Raw genomic sequence first — 22,708 nt, 5'->3', positions numbered from 1 at the left:
GTTAGGCAAGCGGGGTGCCCCCTGCGCCCGTTAGCCAGGCAAATGGGGACAGCCACCTATTCCCGGTGGAGAGCTTAATTCCAGAGAAAGGAATGCACAACCTGGATTTTCCAAGTTCCCAAATGGGCAGGGCTGCCACCTTCTGGCAGGACGCATGAATTGCACATTAAAATAACTAGCATTCCCTGTACCTAAGCCTTTTACGCATATTATCATCTCATTCATTCTCCCGACAGGGCTATGAGACAGGTACTGTTATTAACCTATGAAATCCGTGCACTCGGGGGGTCCCTCAGCCGGCCTGCACCCTCTTGCAGGTTCTCGGCTTGTCCCCCGCCTTCCTGCTTCCTAGGCTCCACGTTTCTCGCCCCTTCCCCGTGCCACCCTCGCCAGCCCGTGGCCTTCCTCCTCCTTCACTAATAGGGAAACTTCTCGGGCAGAAGCCAAACCTTCTCACCCCAGAACGTTCAGACCTCAGGGCACTGGCGTCCACCACCTCCCCCTCCCCCCCTGTGTCACCCACCAAAGACACCTCCACCCTGCACGCGGGCCCAGCCCCTGCCTGCGCCCAGGCCCTCGCTCCCCCCACGTGATGTCATCTCGCCCTGACCTGCCCCCTCTGGTGCTCCCCCTCCCCAGCTGTCCTCCACGCCCTGCTCGCCGGACAGGGTGATCCACACACATGACCACCACCCCCTGGTCTCACTCCCCTTCGCCTCCTGCTGACCCGTCCTCGCAGATCTGACGGCTCCTCCTCGGCCAGCCTGCTCTCCTTCTCCGTACATCACACTAGCCCGGTAGGCAGCTGTCCTTCCGTCGGCTGCCATGTCTTCTAAACTTCCTTCACCAGCAGCCCCTCCCTCCGACCTCCTGGCCTGTCTCCAGCTCCAACTACCAGTGCCTGGGGCCACGTCCCAGAACACAACTCCAGCCCAAAGCGCTCTTCTGAGCACAGCCCAGACATCCAACCGCCTGCCTGACAGCCCTTCTCTCTCACAGGGCTGTTGTTGTTGTTTTGTAACTTCTTTAATCCTCACCTGAGAACATGTGGGGGCTTTTTATTGATCTTTTATAGAGAAAGGGGGAGAGAGAGAGAGAGAGAGAGAAACATCGATTGGTTGCATCCTGTACGTGCCCCAACTGGGGATCGAACCCACAACCTGGGTATGTGCCCTGACCGGGAATCAGTGCACAGGGAGATGCTCCACCCAACGGGGCCGCCCGCCTGGGACTCAAAGGCTGCTCTTAACACCTCTCAGCCTTAGCACTGCCAGCACAGAGCTCCTGATGGCGCCCCGCTTCTCCCTGAAGAGCTGCCACCAGGTCTGTTCCCACCCGCGCGGTCCCTTCTCAAATAAGGGCCCGCCCCCCATTTGCTGGAGGCGTAAGCCTTGTGCCCCCTTCTCCCAGCCCCATCTATGCACCCCGCATGCAGTCTGACCTCTGGAATCCAGCCTGAACCCCACCTTTCTCCGCCTCGCTCCCACAGGCATGCAAAGCCCTGGCCGCCACCTCGTCTCTGCCCACTTCTGCAAGCGCTTCCCACTGGCCATCTCTGCTGTCACCGTCCCCGAAAGCCATGCTCCTCGAGGCGCTGGCACTCCGTGCAGGCGGTGGGCCTTTGCGTGCCCGTCCGCGATGTAGCCGACGCCCAGGGAGCCCAGGAAGAAGCCCATGTTCCCGCGGGACCCAGAGGCCCGCCTTCCACGTGTCCTCACGCCCCAGTTAGACAGCAGCGGCCCAAACACAAACTCCGCCTTCCAGCCCCTCTCCAAGCAAAGCCCGGGCATAGCACACCCCGGGGCCTCACGCCCCTCCGTCGGCACCGTCCCTCCGCCGCCCACGGTCTCCGCTGCCTCTGTCAGGGCCGGCAGAGCCCCCCTAGACGCAGGAGCCCCCCTAGACGCGTATTCATTCAGGAGCTGCTGTCCGTGCCCTGCCGCTGACGGTGGGTCACCGGAGGGCGACATGGCCAACAGATTCGTGTCCTGAGAGGCACAGCAGACTACTCTCGCCACAGCAGAAATGTACAAGAGAAACATGTTTCCTAAGTACTTACGAATTGCATATGTAATCATGTAAATGCCATCAATAATTATGCAAATTCTGTCGTGAATGATGGCCCCGTGAGTGGCAACGTAAGACAAAGAGGAAGAGTCCAGAAGGTGGGCGTATTGGGGGCGGCAGGCGCTCCAGCTCTGAGTGCGGGAGGGACCAGGGCGGGACGGGGCCTGGGGGACACTCGGGGGCCAGGGCCCCGAGCCGGGAGAGGGAAGGTCGAGACCCGCCTGGGGATGGCTGTGCTCTGTTGGGGTCTGGAGGAGCCCGCCCCCCCCCCCCCCACGATGTCCGGCACAAGCATGGTTGAGGCCGCCCGCACCTGGGACCGGAAGGCCCCTATGTGGAAGCTTCATCTCCTCCTCTTTAGAGCTCAGAGGGTCTGAGAGGAGGATGGTGCTCCGGGGAAACGAGGGATCTGAAGGGGCGCAGCCGGCCCCCCCTATTTGGGGGGGTGTCCAGGGTCGCCTCCCTCCTTTCCTCCCTGTCCCTGCACCACCTTATTTACTTGGACTCATGTTCCCACCCGACCAGACATCCCCGTGGGCCGTTACCTAGCACCTATGGGCCTCAGCAACCCTGTCCTGTCCCAGTCACAGATCTACCGTGAGCACCGAAGGGGAGAGCAGTAACCCTTCAACGTCTCCCGGGAGGCTTTATAACCCCTCCCCCATCTCTCAGACGCCCCTTTGACCACGTCCTTGTGCCGGCCTCCGGGGTCCATCGTGACAAGCCCCTGGGCGCCGCCCTCAGCCAGCCTGGTGTGCTGTCTGACTGGCTGCTTCCGTCCTTGACCTGAGCCCTGCTGCCTCCTGAACCGTCCTGGGCCCGCCGTGCCCGGCTGTGCGGAAGCCAAGTGCCCTGAGCTAGAGACGGGGCAGCCTTTCCCGCCAACACACCTCCCCAGGAGAGGTGGTCCAGACTCCCCGGAGGGTTGTGCCTAGAGCAGGGGTGGGCCAGAGGGCCGGAACAAAAGCATGGATGGAGTGTTTGTGTGAACTAATATAAATTCAAAGTAAACATCATTACATAAAAGGGTATGGTCTTTTTTTTTCAATAGTTTTATTCATGCCGAAACCGGTTTGGCTCAGTGGATAGAGCGTCGGCCTGCGGACTGAAAGGTCCCAGGTTCGATTCCGGTCAAGGGCATGTACCTGGGTTGCGGGCACGTACCTGGGTTGCGGGCACATCCCCAGTGTGGGATGTGCAGGAGGCGGCTGATCGATGTTTCTCTCTCATCGATGTTTCTAACTTTCTATCTCTCTCCCTTCCTCTCTGTGAAAAATCAATAAAATATATTTTTTTTAAAAAATAGTTTTATTCATTTCAAATGGGCCGGACACCTGAGCTCGCTGGAAGCCGGAGGGCCGCTGGGCGTAGCCTGGGGCTCTGGGGGCCGGTCACCGCTCCGCTGGGAGGGCCAGCGCCAGGCTCGCCCAGTCCCCAGCACCACCCGAGTCCTTGCCAGAGCGGATGCCCGTGGACCTGCCTCAGCAGGTCACGGACGGGAAGCCAGGTGACCAGGGTCAAGCGAGTGTGCAAACAGCAATGCAAGCACTGCTCTCACCTTGGGCTCACACTCAAGGTCAGGGGTCCCCTAGGCTGGTTGGGGCTGTGGCTGGCGTGTAGCAGAGGAGGCAGGGCCTCCTGGGGGGGTGCCAAAGGCAGAAACTGCATGTTCCCCCCACAACTGACCCCTGCCTCGGTCCCCCAGCAGGTGACGCTGGGCATTCAAACACGTGAGTGCACTGTCCTCCCTCCAGCAAGGTCCGAGGTCCAGGGCCAGGCCGTGTGGAAGATTCGTTCTGCAGAAATGAGTGACTGTGGCAAGTTCCCAGGAACAGGTCCGCTGGGGGTGGGGGGGTGGGGGGGGCAGGCAGCAGGGGCAGGGAGACCTATTGCTGCCAGGAGCCTCGCCTGACCTTCTGACCTCGAGCCCCACCCCAGTGTCCAATCACCTACGTCAGCCCCAGGGGAGTCTCACTGCCCGTCACACACAGCACCTGTCCCCGCCCCCGCCCCCACCCGCACCCGCACCTTCACCCCAGGAACGCTTTCTCCTGCAGCCGCCTCCCCCTCTGGCTCTGCCAGTATTTCCAGGAATCGCTCAGTCCACGGGTCATCTAGACCTCGGGCACTCAGAAGCCCACAGTGACCCGTTCTAAAGGGCCTTTTGTCCTCTGACATCTGACCCTCCTCTCCAGGACAGCCCCCTTCCCGCCAGGCCACCCCTCACCAGCCTCCCCGTGCACCCCCCCCGCCCCCCCGCCAGGCCACCCCTCACCAGCCTCCCCCTGCACCCCCCCGCCCCCCCTCCAGGCCACCCCTCACCAGCCTCCCCCTGCACCCACCCCCCCCTCCCCCCGCCAGCCAGTGGCTCCATTCGCCCTTCCCCCCAAGCCAGACCCTCGAGCAAAGTGGGCCCCTCCTCCCAGCCCATGCCAGGCTGTGTCTCTTAAGCTACTTCTTCTTCTGACCCGTGACAACCATGGTGGTTGGCATTGCTCGCTGGGGCTCCTTCCCAGCCTCCTCGCACCCTCCCTGCCTCCTGGGAGGCCCCCACCCCCACCGCTGTGCGTGGGGACCAGTGCAGCTGCCACTGGTCCAGCGGGGTCCTCTCCCTCCACCGCCGCGTGAAGACCAACTCCTTTGTTTGGCACAAAGGTAGGGCTGCGGGTTGAGCAGAAAACCGTCAGGGTGCGCGGCTGTGCACACCTGAATTCAAGTGCACGCTTCCTTTTAGTATAAGCACGCCTGCGTTTTCAGGACCAGGTATCGCCTGGAGTCTGGGACAGAGACACCCTAGAAAGGTGCATGTTGACTTGACTTTAACTTAGCGGCGTGTCCCGGCCCGAAGGTGAGAGATCACCCCATTGTCCCCCATGACTGCTCCAGCGAACCCTGACATGGAACCAGTTCAACAGCCCGCTCCTCCCTTGCTGTGCCCTCTCCTCACAGCTCCACCCCACACCCCTCCTTCCGGAAGAGGCCAGAGCAGCTCAGCCACTGTGACCCCTCAGAGCCCACAGCCCCGCTGCATCTGCCCACACGGGATCCTAGTCTCACCAACCTCCCCCCGCCCCCCTGCAGATTCCAGAGGGAGCCTCATGGCCCTGCTCTCCCTGCCCCTCAAGCACCGCACCCAATGGGGGAGCAGGGACCAGCTCGGAGCAGACCTGCCGGGCAGGAGGGGACCCATCTGGGCCTTGACAGGCAGAGTGAGTCTCGGCACAGAACCCAGCGCCCGCCTGGGGCTGCTCCCGGAGTCCTGGCACCCGTCAGTGTCCCTGGGCGGCCAGGCCTCTCACCGGCCATGTCTTCGGAGCAGTGGCCACCAACAGGTGATGCGCGGACCCTGGTGGTGCATGAGGTTCGGAAGGTTGGCGACCGTTGCTTTGGGGGACACCTTGAGCACAAAGCAAGTGGCACCAGCACCCGCCCCTCTGTCCCCTCCCCCTCCCCCCGCACCCCCCCACCCACACCCCCGAGCGTGCTGACCAGGCAGGGGGAGGGGACCAGCCCAAAGGTGGTGACGGACACCCCATGGCCTCTCGTTTCTGGGAAGCAGTGGCCTGGTCCAAGCCGGCCCTGGCTAACACAGAGCCACTGCCCAGGGCTGGCCGTGACCCGATGCCCCCTCCAAGGCCCACACCCGCCACGTGCAACAGCGTCAAAAGGGTGGCGCAGGCCCCGGGAGCCTGACCGCGCCCACTGTTTGCTGCACAGAACCCCGCCTTCTTTCTTGCTGTGAAACCAAACCTGAGAACTTGGTGTCTGCTTCTTCCCTGAAACCCACACGGTCCCCAACATGCAGGGCCTGCTCTCACCTCGGTCACGATGGAGGAGCCGGACGTGTCGTACACCCAGCCGTGCCCGCAGGGGCCCAGCGGCAGGAGGCTCCTGTTGGTGGCCAGGCCGGCCAGCGGGTCCACGCAGTCCAGGCCGCTCCGGTTCCAGTCCACCGCGTAGCTGCGGCACTGGCGGGGGAAGGCCTCGCCCGCGGGCCCCGGGCCGGGCACCGTGAGGTTCAGCTCCTCGGCCGGCTCAGCTGGGCCACGCCGGGCTCCAGCAGCGGTGCTCGGGGTGAAGCCAGGAAGACGATGCCCACGTAGATGGGGGGGAACGAGGCCGAGAGCAGAGCGAGGAGGAGAAATGTTCGCTTCTGGAACCAGCCGACTCCCCGACCTGCTCCAGAGCGTCATCCCCGTGGGCCGGGCCCGCGCCCGCATCGCCAGGTCAGGGGTCCCCGGGGCTCCTGGCAGCGGGCGGGTCTGCCATGGAGCGGCTCCTGGGCCCGCGGCACCTGCACCGCCAGCTGGAGAGGCCTCCCACCCGCGGCCCGCTCCTTCCCCCACAGCCTGCAGCACCACCGCTGTGTGGCGGCCCCTCCGCACGGGGAGCAGGCTGACGGGGGCCACAGCGCCCCAAGCTCTCTCTCCACGGAACCCACACGGCCGCCCAGTGAGCGTTCCGGCCAGGGAAGCTGCCTCTGGCTCGCGGCTCACGTGCTGGTTCATTTGTTGACTCAACAAACATTCACCAGGTCCTGGCAATGGCGGGCGGCGCTGGGCTGGGCACAGGGACGAGTCGCCCTTCACTCCGCCAGCTCAGTCCCCGGGCAGGCTCCCCGAGGGACAGCCGCAGGCGAGGGCACAGGGGGCCCCACCCGGCCTCCGCCTCACATGCTATCGGCAGGGTCAGGGGGTCGACAAGCGCGAGGCAAGGCAGGAGGAGTGAGGCGGCCGGCAAAGTGGCCCAGATGACCCCGAGCACACGCGGGGACGGGGGCGGGGGGGGGGGGGGAGCGGGGGCGGGGCAGCCTGTGGTGGCCGGGCCCCCAGGCTCCAGGCCTTCATCCCGGGCCACCCTGCCCTCCGCAGGGGAATGCAGAGCACGGGCCTGCTCCCCACGGGGCAGAGCTGGGAGCCGGCCAGGGGTCCTCCGGCCTCCACCCCCCACACAGGCCGAGCCTCCCCATCCCGTCCCTGCACGTCACACGCGGGTCCCGGGCTGGGGACGGTGAGAGCCTGGCAGCAGCCGGCGCGGCGTTGGGTCAGCAGCAGCACCGAACCGGAAGCAGCTCTGGGTTTGCAGGTAACCCGTCCTCTGGCAGGGGCGGGTGGGACGGGACGGGTGCGAGGGCCCAGCTCCCCACACAGACCCATCTCCCGCCGTCCTCGCCCGACTCCGCACGGCTGGGTTTCCCGGGACCCACCTGGGACCCCACCAGCGTCGCTGTCTCCCGGGCAGGCTCCCAGCTGCCCTGAAACGGCCTGACCCTGGGACAGGACCCAAGGTCCTCTGGCCACAGCGGTGAGGCCCCGTGGGCCCAGGCCAGGGCTGCTGACAGGAGCCCCAGGACACACGACATTCAGGGCTCTCCACGCACACAGGAGGGACAGGTGAACAGGTGCCCAGGGGTGCCCTTCGTTCCTGGGACGCGCACCCCTGGGCACCGGAGCCGCCTCCAGCCCAGTGGTTTGGTAACAAGCACGGCCCCCCCTGGGGGGACTGCAGCTCCGAGATCCCCTCCCATGTGGCCAGAGGGGGAGCCAGGCAAGGAGAGGGCATGGGGGCACACTCAGCACGGCCCTGGGCGAGGCAGGAAATGCAGTCTGCCTGCCTCCAGGAGCCTCGGGGGAGGAGTGGCTTTGTTCTAATGGGGGGCTCAGGTGGGCGCCTCGATGGCCCCTGGCCACAGGAAAGACCAAGCCACCCCCCATCCTCGTGAGCTAGCCACTGGCCCTGCCCCGCGAGCAAGCCTCTGTGAGAACCCCAGTGGCGCAGATCTCAGAGCTCCCAGGTCCAGGACACGTTCATATGGGCAGGGGCGGGAGGAGGGGGGAGGGGCCCCAGCTCCGCAGGGACAGAGGCTCCTGGGCTCGACCCTCCAGACCTTGCCCTGTGCAGCCCTTCACCTGGCCGCTCACCCGCATCCTCCATCGTGCCCTTCACGAAGCTGGTAAACTCAGTGTTACCGGAGATCTGCCAGCCGCTCCAGCAAATAATCAAATCCAAGGGGGAGGGGGTCATGGGAACCCCGATCTGCGGCCAAAGCAGGCGGAACTGTGGGAGCTGGGGCCCTCCTGCCTCTGAGGGGCACCTGCAGTGGGGGCCGGCTTGTGGTACCCAGGCCTGAACTATGGGGTCTGACGCTCTGTGGGATCAAGCTAACGTGGGGTCAGAGAATTGCTTTTGGGGGGGTAACCCAGAGTGACACAGGGAGAGGACTACGGGGGTGCCAGCTCCCCTGACAGGGGTCCCCTGCGTGAGGAGTGGCCGAAGCCTTAAGGTCCTGCTCTCCACGCATCAGGGAGGGAAAGCGGGGTTCCTCCCCGCCCCCACCTCCCCAGCAGCCAGGCCAGACGAGACCTGACCTGAACTCCCACCGCTCATTTTTTCCCATGGACAGGAGCTGCCCCCAGCCCCCACCACAGATTGGGGGACCCTCACCTTGCCCTGCATCCCTCCCTCGCCCCCTCTCCCAGCCCTACTTCAGGCGATCCTAACGGCAAAGGGGAGAAGCTACCAAGGACTGTGGCCACGGCCCGTTGGGAAGGGCCTGGCTGGTGTCACCATCCCAAGCTTGGAGGACGGCCAGGTGCTCACCGAGCATGTCCCGTGACCCTTGCTGGCACCTGAGTTACCCACGCATCAGACACAAGAAACCAAGGCTCAGGGTCAGCCCCCAGCCCGCGTCACGTGTGCAGTCCTGGTGCCAGAGCATCCAGAGGAGAGGAGAGCGAGTGAGGTGGGGGCTCCCGCTGACGCTCCACTAGGGACCCGGGATTCCATCCCAACCGACTCCCACGTGTCATGCAATCCTATCCTGCCTTCATTTTCTCAGCCATATACAAACGCGAAGCTTGCTCTGAGCGTGCGGACCGAACCAGAGGGGGTGATGGGGCCCCGGGCAGACGATGGGCTCAGAGCGCAGGCCCTGGCTCAGGTTCAAAGCCCACCAGCAGCCGTGTCACAGTGACTGTGTCCCCCTGGGGCCCGGTCCGTTCCCCATCCGGAACGGAAAGCTCTTCCCAGACTGGTCTCTGGTGTCAGTTCAAGGCAGTGATGGGGCGACGGGGGACCGTGGGCCTGAGACATCACTGCGGCCTGTGCCGGGACCCCCGGCCTGAAACAGACCCTCTCCTTGAATGAATGAACAGACCAGGAAGCGAGTGTATTTTCTGCATCATGTTTTCTATAAATGCCAAGAGTAAAAAGGGGAGGGTGTGGGACGAGCACGGGACGGCGGCCGAGACGGGCGCCGAGCTCCTCGGCGCAGCATTGCCGTGGTCGCGGTCCGTGTGTGTCGTCGCTGCCCGGCCCCGTGAGGAAGCTGGGGCCGGGCCTGTAGTGTGTGGGTGCGCCTCTTCGGGCTGCCGTAATAAAGCACCATGGGTGGGAGGTGAAACAGAGGGTTACTGCCTCACCGCTCTTTGGCCAGAAGTCCAAGATCAGGGTGTGGGCAGGGTGGGCTCCTCCTGAGGCTGAGGGCAGGGCTGTCCAGGCTGCTCGCCTTGGCTCGCACTTGACTGTCCTTCCCCCGTGTCTTCACATCCGCTTCCCTCTGTGTGTGTCTGTGTCTGCAGGTCTCCATTCTGCAAGGACACCAGTCATGGCGGGTTAGGGCCCACCCCGCTGACCTCGCTGTCACTTGGTCATTGGTGCAAGGGCCGATCTCTGAGTAAGGTCACATTCTGGGGTTGGCTTCAGCAAACCCCACATGCCAGCCCTCGAATGAGGAGAATAAAGAAAGGAAGGAGCCCTAGCCAGTTTGGCCCAGTGGATAGAGCGTCGGCCTGCAAACTGAAAGGTCCGGGGTTTGATTCCGGTCAGGGCACAGGCCCAGGTTGTGGGCTCGATCCCCAGCAGGGGGCGTGCAGGAGGCAGCCGATCCATGATCTGCTCTCATCACTGATGTTTCTATCCCTCCCTCCCTCTCCCTTCCTCTCTGAAATCAATAAAAATGTATTTTTTTTAAAAAAAAAAGGAGAAGAAGAAGAGGGAATGGGTCAGAAGCACCGTTCCGGTGGTTCTGATACTTCAACAACACTGTGGAACCCTAAAAAATGTAACAAGGAACGAGCTCCCATCGGAGCATTAGCAAGTGGGATGAGGGGAGCCTGCTTTCACGGGCGGCTTTGCTTCCCCGTGAGCACCCGGCGGCTGGTCAGTGGCCAGAGGGAAGACCAGTGTGTGCAGGAGAAGCCACTCCGACAGGCTGCACCTAGGCCGCCTCCCGGGCCCGGGGACCCACCCACGGGGTGGCGTTGAACGGGGAACCCCGCGTCTGCCTTCTCGGAAGGAGGCCCGACCCAGACGTGGGTGACGCCGAGGAGCACGGCGCACCCAGTCAGTCCCGCACGTGGGGGCGGCCCAGAGAGGATGGAGGTGCTGCGTGAGGGGCCGCCCGCCCACTGCAGCTGCGCCCGACCGCGGCCCCGGTACCCTCACGGGAGGGCAGGCGGGCAGCGTCCCACTCTCCAGGGGAAAAAGCAGTGACACCCAGTTAATAATTTATCTTTTATTGAAATCGTTGAATACTTTACGTTACAGTAAATTTGATTGAAAAAAAAAATGAGGAAAGAAATCAATTTTAAAAAATACTCATGTTGAAATCAAATAAGCCAGCCAAACTGAGTACAAACCAATGAACCCGTAGGCGGTTTGCCCTTCAGTACGTGACTCCCACTATGTACAATTCTAGAATAAGAGGAAAGTCGTCCATGAAACACTTCGAGAAGAGCCAGCGGCAGGGAGAGAGCAGTCATCCGCCCCGCCCACCGCTGGGGGCCCCCGACCTCGGCCGCCCCCGCCTGGACCCCACGCGCAAGGCCAGGGCGAGGGTCCCACCGCCAGCCTGCATGCAGTCCTGCAAGTCACACGCTGTGCAATTTAAGGCTTCTTATGGGTCGGATGGTGGATAAACACTTTTTTCTTAAAAAAATAAGCACAGTCGTGGTGGCATCAGAGAACCTGAAGAGGCGAGACCTCGCACGTCATCTTCTCTGACATCTCGACTCACAAAAATCAACCTTTGGGCGGGTGTCTGAGGGCACCAGCCAGAGAGAAACACTGGCCGTGTGCTCTGCGCCCGAGGCCTCAGACGCCACTCGAAGCTGGGCCGGCACTGACTAGGGGCGTGGGGCAGGCGGCCCTCGAAGCCCAGGCACTCAGGGCCACGCACGTGCGTGCGCCCGCAGGAAACAGAAAGCAAGAGGAAAGGAGACAGACGAGTATTCTAACTTAGAGGATACATGTCAACAAGGTCAAAATCGCATATGAAACCACCCCGCAGACAGCTTCCCGCACCCGGTGGCCGCACACCCACCCGCAGGAATAAACTGGGGGGAGGTTTGGGTTTTTTTTTGTTTTTGTTTTTTGTGTTTTTTTTTCTTTTTTTCTTTTTTTCTTTTTTTTTTCACAAACCTGAGTAATTGTCAGAGTCAATAAATAGGAGGAGAGAAGTAAATGCTAAATATAATGGTCAGACACCAGCAGGGCCTACAGCAGCAAGGGTTCTCTCGGAGCCCTCTGTCCCCAGGTGCGTCCGGCCCGGCGCCACGCACTTAAATGAGGACTCGGGACAGACCGGGCCCCAGCACCACCCTTTCTAACCGGACCAATGCCTCATCCCGGGCCACGGCCCGCCAGGACGAGGGGTGCCTGACCTGCTCACCTCTCTCTCCCCCTTCACAGAAATCATTCCCTTTTGAACCAGTTTTTGTTAAAGGCAAAAATGACAGAAGTATCATCGAGCTGGAGTCTTATTTGGTTGACGTGCCCGGCGGGCGGCGGCCCCAGCCCCGGCCCCGGACTCAGATGTTCAGGAGGTCCTCGTCGCTGTCGTCGTGGAAGGACCGCAGGCCGCTGGGGGGGCCGGGCCTTGGCGCTGCGGCCCGGGGCAGCCCCCGCCTGGCCTTGTCGCCGCCCACCAGCCCCACCCGGGTGTCGCGGAGCGTCTTCCTCGGCGGGTGGCGCATTGGGTGGGTGCTTGCGGCCCCAGTCCCTCTGCCCGAGTGCACGCGCACCTCTGGGATGGTCAGGACCTCGTCCTCGCTGTCCTGGTCGTCCCCGTGCAGGGAGGCGAGGGTCGCGGCCTCCACGGGCTTGGTGGTGACGTGGCCGTTCTCCTGCCCGTCCTTCCCGGGCCGCGGGGCCGGCGCCTGGATCTCTTCCATCAGCCACTCCGTTTCGTTCTCGTCCACCTCCTCCTCCTTGTTGACCTGCTGGGGACACAGCGGAGCCCGTGGAGCCCACCTGCGGCCAGGCCACTGCTGCACACCCGCCTTCCCACCCACCCAGGTCAGGGCCCCCACTTCTGCCCGCCCAGCCGCGTGGCCAGCCAGGCAGCCGGCGTCACAGGGGCAGGAAAGCAGCCGGTGAGTCCGGCCCCCCGCTGCTCATCAGGAGCCCGCGCCCTGGGCGGGGCGGGTGGGGGGAAGGCCGTGAGTCGGGGTCCAGCTAAGATAAGCCTTTAGCAGGCAACTTGGTAGTGACATCAGGAGCCGTGAGCACATTATTGCCCTTTGGTCCTCTTTCCTGGAAACGTGCCTCGAAGGAAATCACCCAAATGCCAGAGGCACAAAAGCTTCCACCATCGAGAACACGGGTTCAGAACAGCCCAAAAGTAGGAGCCACCGACGTGAGGTGCTCAGAAACCAGCTGCCTCCTCGGTGAGGACAGAAGGAATAAAAGACGGACTTGTGTTCAGGCTAAAAGCCACCGATGGCTTTCCCCTCCTATCTCTAGCTGCTGGTGATGACGTTCCGCACAGACCCGCCCACAGCTCCCGGGGGGGGGGGGGGGGGGGGGGGCGCGTACCTTGGAGTATTTGTAGGACACGTCCGCACTTCCTCTGCAGCAGCTGGTGAGCTTACTCAGCACCGTTTCCCTGCAAGAGGCCAGTTACTCCAGGTGGACCCCGCAGGGCTCCCAGCCTAACGGAGAAGGTGTGGCCGTCCCCCCACCCCCCGCCCGCCTCTCCACACACAGGAGCACTAAACCCAGGACGGCGGCCAGAACACCATGGAATCAGACAGAAGGGGGTCAAATCCTGCCCCACCGCGTGGCAGTCCAGCGAGGCCTGGAGCCAGCTATCGGGCATCCGTGCTTCTGCTTTTCCACGCATGAACGAGTCGGGACACCTTCCTGAACCCCAAGGCTGCACCGAGGCTGCGAGGGCCACTGCGTGGGTGACTAACCCCCGGACGGCTCATGCCCAAGCCCTCTGCTGGCCTCTGGCTCACGGCAGATGAGAGGACAGGGAGCCCAGAGCTGGCCTGCTCCTCTGCCCGGCCCAGGGCTGACCCCCACAGGGCTCAGCTGCACGCCTGTCACGTGTGACGTGGAAACCCGATGGGAAGTCACACGCGATGAGTGACGAGCCCTTGCCCGCAGCAGGTGCCTCTAAGCGATTACTTTACGAGGGACAAGGGGAGGGAGGGAGCTAGATTGGGAGGCAGTCTGCTTGTGGCAGGTATTTAGCTTGCTGTCCCTCATTCAGGCGCCCCGGGAACCGGCGCACCTGGGACACCTCATCGCAGAAATGCAGGCATTTATAAAACTCAACTGGAAGCCACCCCCTGGCTCTAACTTTGGGCTCTGGTTGCTGTTGGGCCCCCCTGGATGCGACTCTGCCCACGGCCCCCCCCTCTCCTTACCGCCTCTCCTTCTTGTAGAGCAGCAGGGTCAGCAGGCAGCCCGTGAGCGCCACCAGCAGGAGGCTGAGCACCGCGCCCACCGCCTGGCTCCGCTCCGAGAGCCCCGTGCGCACAGGCGCGTCCGCCCCAGCGTCCTCGCTGTCGAAGCCCGGCCTGCAAGGAAGGCACGTCACTCGGGGCCCGCAGCGCCCCCCGGGAGCGGCTCTGATTGCCACACCCCACGTCGCACCACACAAGATCCACCAGACACGAAACCCCAATTCGAAACTGTCTTGATTACGAGTCCAGGCAGAAGCATCGGGAAACTGGAGCCACAGGGACAGAAGGAATGAGAAAGCTGAGCTTTGAGGGACGCGCTCCTCGGTCCTGGCCCGTCCCTCTGTAGGGCCTCGGGAAACAGAAGCAAGGAGTTGGAGGGACCTGGGAGATGCTCTGAAGACTCTGCCCTCAGAGCCAGAGGCCCCCCGAGCCAGGACCAGCCGGCGCCGGGGACACCGCCACGCACCGGGGCGTGACGTCGGACGGTGCTCGTCACCCAGGCCCCAGTGTGATTTGTTTCTACTTCTGGTCCCTCCTGTGACCTGTGAGTACTGAGAAGTGTGACTTTGTCTCCAAATGTACGTCCACTTCCCAGTGACTCTCCTGTCACTGCTCCTAGCTGAACGCACCGCGTGTGCCGGTGAGGTGGCCACGGGCAGGAACTTGCTGAGCCTTGCTCTACATCCCTGCTCCTGGGAAAGTTAGGACAAGGATGACTCTTTCTTTGCTGGACTAGCGCCCACAGAGAGTCAAAGACAAAACCAATGTCAGATTTAAGATCTCCAGGTGGGGCCTGGGCTCTCCCGGCATGGTCCCTGCCATGGCTTTCTGCCGACTGCAGGGTCCTTCAGGCAACGAAGGACAGCGACTACAGGCAGGAACGCAGTTTTCTCCTGATCTTGTCTCAGGACAGAGAATAGGAAGCTTCTGTGATACGGTACGTGGATGAGACAGAAAGAGAGCAACAGAGGAGGAGAGCCATGGATGCGCTCTGCTTTGGATGAGGCCCTAAACCTGGCACCACGGCTGGGCCAGGGAACCCGGGGTGGGCACCAGAGAGGCAGGTTCCCGAGGCCACGGAGGCTGCCACCTCCCTTCCCACAACAAGAAGCCCTCAGGGCAGCAAGTACTTCCCTCGAGGTAAAGTGCCGTTAACCACACAGTAGTTTGCACCAGAAAACAGAAGGTTAGCTGGGAACAAAGATGGGATAGAGCTGCCACCTCCCAGGGGCCACCAAGGGACACGTTGCTGGAAGAAGACATGAGAAGAGAGGTGCACTCGAGCCGATACTGCTGGGAGTGGACCACCGAGACAGGACATGGACAACTGCTGAAGCCAGGTGCTGGCTACTAGGGTTGACCTCTACTTCTCTAGATTTGTTCATGTTTGAATTCTTTCCACAATAAAACACTGGGCGGAAAACACACACACACACACACACACACACACTAATGCTGGAGCTGAGTTTTGAGCGAGGAGGTGGGGGTAAAGTTGGTAAGTGTCCATCCAGAGAGGATGGTGACCGAGAGCAAGCTCCCACCAGCACCGGGACGCCGCACTCACCCCAGCGGACACACGGCGGCGGTGTACCAGGAGAAGAGGTACTGGCAGTCGGCGGTCTCGTGGTTGAACTCGGGGATCCCCTCCTTCACCAAAGGGTCACAGTGGAAGAAGATGGTGGAAGAGACCGTTTTTGTCTTATCTTTCCCGCATTTGGAGGACGAGGAAAACACCACATCCAGATCCCCATCTGTCAGGAAGGAAGGCGAGCACACAACACAGCAACGTTATCACCACTATTTCAGTAACAGTTCATCTTCTCAAAGTTTATAAAAAGTTTGCAAAGACTTAAGCAGAAGGACCCTCATCAAATGTCCCGTGTGCTCTTCCTCACAGGCCACCTGCACACACGATAGAGCCTCTCCCCTAAGTCAGTGTGCAAGACAGCCTGAGCTGGCTGAAGAGGGCTGGCTTTGTTCTCAGGTAACAATAGGACCTGGAGTGGCAGCTGGCTAGGTGGTACTGGCCTACCTGGAGACTGGAATAAACCAAGTGAGAAACCAACCAACCAGCTAGCCAGCTAATTAATCAACTAGGTAACCAACCAACCATCCAATCAACCAGCCAGCCAGCAAGCCAACTATTTAATTAACCAGCCAGACAGCCAATCAACCAACCAACCAATCAGCCAATCAATCAAACAACCAATTAACCAACCAAACCAATGTAATGGAGCCTCAATAAAAGCCCTGGCCCCCAGGGGGCAGTGAGCTCCTTGGTTGGCAATACTGGGCGCACTGTGTCACACACTGACCTGGGAATGTACACACCCCAATCCCGCAGGGAGCAAGCAGGGGGTCTGGCTCCCTCCTGACCCTGCCTGCATGCTTCTTCCTTTGGCTGATTTTCATCTACATCCTTTCACTGGAATGAACCACACCGGGACCAAGAGCTCTCAGTGAGTCTCAGAGCCCTTTCAGGGAATTATCAAACCTGAGGCTGGCGATGGGAGCCCCCAAACTAGCAGTTGGTGTTAGAAGTGAGGCAGCCTTGTGTGGATTCAGTCCACTCCCCACTCTGTAGGCGATTCGAACTGTTCAGTCAGCCACAGCGGGGAGGCCAGGAGGTTAGTGTGTGAGGCAGACAGATCAGAGAGGGGAGCCCTGGGACCCAGGCTGTTCAATCCACTGGGATGGATGCACACAAGGCAAGAATAGTACCAGGGCTTAAATATATTTTTTTTTAATTTTAAAATCAAGACATTAAAATAAAATAAAAAAGGATCTGAGATTTCAACTGAGGGGACTTCATGAATATTTTAAACCTCTTCCTTCGAGGGAGTAAAATGGAACAACGGGAAAACGCAATCACCTTGAATGTAGTATTTGGTTTTATCGGAAGTCCCCACTTTCCTGCTGAAGTGCTGGTCGTTGGACTTCACCTGGCAGACGCTGGCCCCGTAGCAGGCCGGGTTGTTGGAGCTTGTGATGGAAGAAAGCTGGATCTCATACAGGTACTTGTCCCCATTGGTCCGAATGTCCCCGGAGGCACTGAACTGCCTGGAGAGACAGAAAAGGCAGCAGTGACTCCGGCCATCCTTTAACAAAGCTGTTTACACCCGGCCAGCATGGCTCAGTGGGTAAGTGTCAACCTATGAACCAGGAGGTCACAGTTCCATCCCCGGTCAGGGCACGCGCCCAGGTTGCGGGCTGGATCCTGTCGGAGGTGTGCAGGAGGCAGCTGATCGATGATCCTCATCATTGATGTTTCTAGCTCCCGCCCCCCTCCTCTCTGAAATCAACACAAATGTATTTTAAAAAAGAAAGCTGTTTACTATAGACCCACAGTCCTGGGAGCAAGTGCGGACGGCAGGACGCGCCCGTTCTCCAGGCCCGCGAGGACCCTGGTGGGCAGACTTCCGTTCCCACCACGTAGCACTCTGCACAGTGCGCCTTCTTCGAGCTGCACGGCACACACCCGCCTCACCCTGTCCCGGCCCTGCCACACACCGGCCTCCTGACCCCAAGAACCTCCCGGTGACACTGCCAAGATGCTCATCAGTTTTTCAGAAGCTGATTAGCCCACAGATCCCTGATTAAAAATTGTTTCTGAGAGCTTTGGCTTCGACCCCGGGGTTATCATAAAGTGAGGGGGGTGGAGCGCCTGTATTTTTACACTCAAGAGGATTCACCTTCTTTGGTGTGAAAACCTAAGAGTTGAGCAGTCTCCCTGGATGAGCAGGCTGTGCCGACAGCCTGGGCACAGTAACTCGGGCACGCGGCCTGTTTATCTTGTGGTGCTCCCGCCAGGCAGAGACCCGAGCTGCCGGGTCGATCTGGAACGCACAGCCGCACTCGGAGGATATGCTCACTTACTTAAAGTAAATGTCCCCGAGGCTGACGCTCTTGCCGTTGACGGGGTTGGTGATGGTCCCGTTCACCATCTGCACCTCCTGGGGCTTCACGGCGCAGGCGGCCCGCGAGTCCCAGCTGAAGTGGTAGGTGCAGGTGTCCACGTCGAACCTGGACGGGTGCGGGGACGGTCACACCCAGGGCCAGGCGGGCGTCTTGAGGAGATGGCACACAGCCGCAGGCCCTGTTCACCTTCAGGTTCCAGCCCCCTCCCCCCAACCCCCCCCCCCGCCCCCCCGCAACAGGCAGGCAGCTCTAAGACGGCTCTTTTGTTCACTTTCCACAAAACCATCTCAGGAAAGAGGACCAGCCGGTACATCAGCAAGGTAGAAAGGTAGGCAACAATTTAATACAATTCCTTAAATTTAGAAACCGTGCAACATCGAAAAGCCAAAAAAATTTGCTCCTAGATTTTTGAATTCTTATTTGACAAGTGTTAGACTCATAAGTTGACCACCCGTGGACAACGGACAACTCCTGGGTCTTCCCTTTCGCAAGCTCAGCTCTGGAGGGAAGGGATTCTTTGTTCACAAATAGCAGCTCACATGCTCCCTCTGCTGGCCACACTTCCCTCAGGCCAGATGCAGAACTGCCTGGAGAATTCCAGTAAATTCCAAGAGCCTCCCAGGTGCCACTGACCTGCCTATGGGTCCGCACTTACCACGATCAACGCCCTTTTGGCTCCGTGACTTCCAAGGACGGAGGCCAGTGACATGCCGCCTCACGTGGTTGCTCTGGTCTAGCCACCGCGTGTCCCCACGCATTTTCCTTGTGGGGAGCAGCCCTCCCCCCAGCCCAGGCCCTAAGGCTCAGCGCCGGCCCCTCCCTGGCATGGCCCCCAGCATCCTCTTCCTGCTCACACATCCACACGCCGGGAAAACCAGAGAGAAACGCTGTGGCGCCCCCGCCACGCCCCACGGCCCCGCCCCGCCCTCACCTCCTGAAGGCGGGCCTGCCCACGGTCCTCGCACACGTCAGTTCGATGACGGCAGACGCAGTCTTGTTTTCACCACACGCGTCGCCTTTTGAATACGTCACGATGATTCTGTCGTCTGAAACACACGGTGAGGGAAAAGCCGTTCGTTCTCACGTAGCGTGAAAACTTTCCAAGTCAGGAATCCAAATCTGCACTAGGGACCAGGACAGAAAGAATGCTGGGCTCCCTGGAAACTCATCGCCGGGTCATCGGCCCCGGTGAGGGCCTCCTGGCCCCGCTGCTCACACAGAGACCTGGGTCCGACCCCAGCCTCCTGCTCACCAGTTTCAGGACGAGTCGTGGCCTCCGTGTGTGTGTCAGAAACACCAAACCCGGAGGCGGGAGAGCGCACGGAGCAGGACCTCAATTAACAGCCGCGCTCAGCACTGTGCCGGCAGCCCCTCCCTTACCGTCCCAGGAGTTCCAGGAGGCCTGAGACGTGGTCCTGGAAATAGTGCCTGCGAGTTCCACCCAAAGTCTCACCGACCCTCCCGGGCACTGGAGAACACCCCCCCACCCCCCATGCCACGCAGCCTGAGCCACGAGGCCCCGGCCGTACCGACGACGTCCAGCTTCTGCGTGTGCACCAGCCCCAGCACCTGCACGTCCCCAGAGGCGCTCTTCTTGCAAATGCTGGCCCTGTCCGAGCAGTCCAGGGGCCCCTTGTTTATTTTCTGGCACAAGTTTATGTAGTACCTGTGAAACCACAGAGAGCGGTCAGCCTCGGCCCCACTCACCAGAGCAGCTCTCTCCGCGGCTCTCAGGAAAGGCCACGCCTGCTCTAGCAGGTGTGGCTCAGTGGATAGAGCGTCAGCCTGCAGACTGAAGGGTCCTGGGTTCGATTCCGATCAAGGGCACACGCCCGGGTTGCGGGCTCAATCCCCAATAGGGGACGAGAAGGAGGCAGCTGATCAATGATTCTCTCTCATCATTGATGTTTCTTTCTTTCTTTTTTTTTTTTAATGCACAGGTCCTCCTTTCTTTTTTTAAAATGTATTTTATATTCTTATTGAGTTCAGAGAGGAAGGGAGAGGGAGAGATAGAAACATCAATGATGAGCAAGAATCACTGATCGGCTGCCTCTTGCACACCCCCTACTGGGGATCGAACCGGCAAACTGGGTATGTACCCTTGACTGGAATCAAACCTGGGACCCTTCAATCCACAGGCCGATGCTCTATCCACTAAGCCAAACCAGTTAAGGCTCTCATCATTGAGGTTTCTCTCTCTTTCTCTCCCTCTCTCTTCCTCTCTGAAACCAACTTAAAAAGAAAAGGCCAAGCATGACCGTGACGGTGCCCACAGCACCTGCGTGCGGCTAACACAGCTTCAAACAAGGACGGCCCGCTCCCGCCCAGGGCGGCTCAGCTGGCGGGGCGGGTACTCACGAGGCTCCCTCGTGGTCGAAGAACCAGGACCCGGTGAGGGAGGACAGCAGCCGCAGGTCGTAGGTCTTGTGCCCCTGGATGAACTTGCACTCCATCTTCTTCGGGGGACAGACCACTTTGGTTTTCCACTCAAACGTCACCTCGCACCCACGCGTCTCACTGAAGACCTGTGGCCTCCCAATATCGGCTTCCTCGTCACACTTAAAGATGATAGCGGACGTCCGGTGGCTGTTGGCTGGGGAGCAGCAGGGGGACCATCAGACTACACACGGCCGTGTCTCATGCTGTCTTCAAACTGCCCCCGCCCCCCACGCTGCCCCCGCCCCCCACTACACTGCCCCCAACCCCCCCCACGCTGCCCCCAGCCCCCCATGCTCCCAACATTTCCCCTGGGCCCCGATGCTTCCCCTGGGCCCCCATGCTTCCTCCCAACCCCCCACACTGCCCCCGCCCCCCACTACACTGCCCCCAACCTCCCCCACGCTGCCCCCAGCCCTCCACAATGCCCCCGCCCCCCACTACACTGCCCCCAACCCCCCACACTGCCCCCAGCCCCCCATGCTCCCAACGCTTCCCCTGGGCCCCGATGCTTCCCCTGGCCCCCCATGCTTCCTCCCAACCCCCCCACACTGCCCCCGGCCTGTCCCACCCCACGCTGCCCCCGCAGATGGTGCGGTTTCACACATGTCTCATCTCTACCAGGCCGTGTCTCTCTCTGTTGTAACATCCCTGCCACTAGCGCCACTCCCCAAGGGCAGGGCCCAGCTCGTCTAAGGCGCCAACGATAACAACAAGCAAGCAAAGTGCTACTGACCGTAAGAGCCCGCAGGACCTGAGCATGTCCGTGTCACCCACAGCCCGGGGGCGCGTCCCGGCACAGTGAGCCCACAACAAAGCAGCAGCCGGCCTCGCAGAGCAAACGCTTACACTCCTCAGACCCCACTCTGTCCCGGGGGCTACAGGATTAAGTCATTCCTGACGAGTTTCTCCTGGGAACGCCCGTCAGACTGCGCCACACGAGTGGGACTCTCGTGAACCTCGCAGGAGGCAGGGCGCAGCGTCGGGCTCCCTGCTCGGCCCTCCTGGCCGGCCTGTCACGTGGCAGAAAGTCTATGGAGACTTTCCGGTCACTCACCTGCCACCCTGCAGGCCCGTGACAAGCGGTCACTTCGCTGAGGCAGGAACATGACCACCAGTGCTGGGCACCGGTGTGGGTCTCAGCCTCTGGAGCTGGTGGGTGAGCCCCACTGACTGCCCGGATGACCGCCCCCGCGCACCATCAGCTGGCTGTGTCCACACTGTACTCACACTGCCTGCAGGATCCCCAGTCGCGGTCCGTGGTACTCACACTGCCTGCAGGATCCCCCTCACGGTCCCTGGTACTCACACTGCCTGCAGGATCCCCCCTCACGGTCCCCGGTACTCACATTGCCTGCAGGATCCCCAGTCGCGGTCCGTGGTACTCACACTGCCTGCAGGAGCCCCCCTCACGGTCCCTGGTACTCACACTGCCTGCAGGATCCCCCTCACGGTGCCTGGTACTCACACTGCCTGCAGGATCCCCACTCACAGTCCGTGGTACTCACACTGCCTGCAGGATCCCCACTCACAGTCCGTGGTACTCACACTGCCTGCAGGATCCCCAGTCGCGGTCCGTGGTACTCACACTGCCTGCAGGAGCCCCCCTCACGGTCCCCGGTACTCACACTGCCTGCAGGATCCCCCCTCACGGTGCCTGGTACTCACACTGCCTGCAGGATCCCCCCTCACGGTGCCTGGTACTCACACTGCCTGCAGGATCCCCCCTCACGGTGCCTGGTACTCACACTGCCTGCAGGATCCCCCCTCACGGTCCCTGGTACTCACACTGCCTGCAGGATCCCCAGTCGCGGTCCGTGGTACTCACACTGCCTGCAGGAGCCCCCCTCACGGTCCCCGGTACTCACACTGCCTGCAGGATCCCCCCTCACGGTCCCTGGTACTCACACTGCCTGCAGGATCCCCCCTCACGGTGCCTGGTACTCACACTGCCTGCAGGATCCCCCCTCACGGTGCCTGGTACTCACACTGCCTGCAGGATCCCCCCTCACGGTCCCTGGTACTCACACTGCCTGCAGGATCCCCCCTCACGGTGCCTGGTACTCACACTGCCTGCAGGATCACCCTCATGGTGCCTGGTACTCACACTGCCTGCAGGATCCCCCCTCACGGTCCCCGGTACTCACACTGCCTGCAGGATCCCCCTCACGGTGCCTGGTACTCACACTGCCTGCAGGATCCCCCTCACGGTGCCTGGTACTCACACTGCCTGCAGGATCCCCCCTCACGGTGCCTGGTACTCACACTGCCTGCAGGATCCCCCCTCACGGTGCCTGGTACTCACACTGCCTGCAGGATCCCCCCTCACGGTCCCCGGTACTCACACTGCCTGCAGGATCCCCCCTCACGGTGCCTGGTACTCACACTGCCTGCAGGATCCCCCTCACGGTGCCTGGTACTCACACTGCCTGCAGGATCCCCCCTCACGGTCCCCGGTACTCACACTGCCTGCAGGATCCCCCCTCACGGTCCCCGGTACTCACACTGCCTGCAGGATCCCCACTCACAGTCCGTGGTACTCACACTGCCTGCAGGAGCCCCACTCACAGTCCCTGGTACTCACACTGCCTGCA

The 22,708-nt window shown here is 61.4% G+C and overlaps 1 protein-coding gene across 1 annotated transcript in view; it reads right to left on the bottom strand.

The window, feature by feature from the left end:
* Nucleotides 1–10,570: 10,570 nt before the first annotated feature.
* Nucleotides 10,571–22,708, bottom strand: part of IGF2R (insulin like growth factor 2 receptor) — a gene marked incomplete at its 5' end in the record, with an annotated part of 95,428 nt that continues 83,290 nt past the window's right edge. Inside the window, 9 exons of the mRNA XM_081093898.1 lie at nt 10,571–12,284; nt 12,883–12,952; nt 13,722–13,874; nt 15,325–15,511; nt 16,633–16,820; nt 17,637–17,783; nt 18,610–18,724; nt 19,208–19,344; nt 20,037–20,271. Coding sequence (XP_080950024.1) covers nt 11,877–12,284; nt 12,883–12,952; nt 13,722–13,874; nt 15,325–15,511; nt 16,633–16,820; nt 17,637–17,783; nt 18,610–18,724; nt 19,208–19,344; nt 20,037–20,271 — 1,640 coding nt within the window. The 3' untranslated portion in view covers nt 10,571–11,876. The remainder of the gene's footprint in view (nt 12,285–12,882; nt 12,953–13,721; nt 13,875–15,324; nt 15,512–16,632; nt 16,821–17,636; nt 17,784–18,609; nt 18,725–19,207; nt 19,345–20,036; nt 20,272–22,708) is intronic.

This window comes from Myotis nattereri (genome assembly GCF_964212035.1).
Source record: "Myotis nattereri genome assembly, chromosome: 6".
Taxonomy (NCBI): Eukaryota; Metazoa; Chordata; class Mammalia; order Chiroptera; family Vespertilionidae; genus Myotis; species Myotis nattereri.
This window is presented reverse-complemented; position numbering and strand designations above follow the sequence as displayed.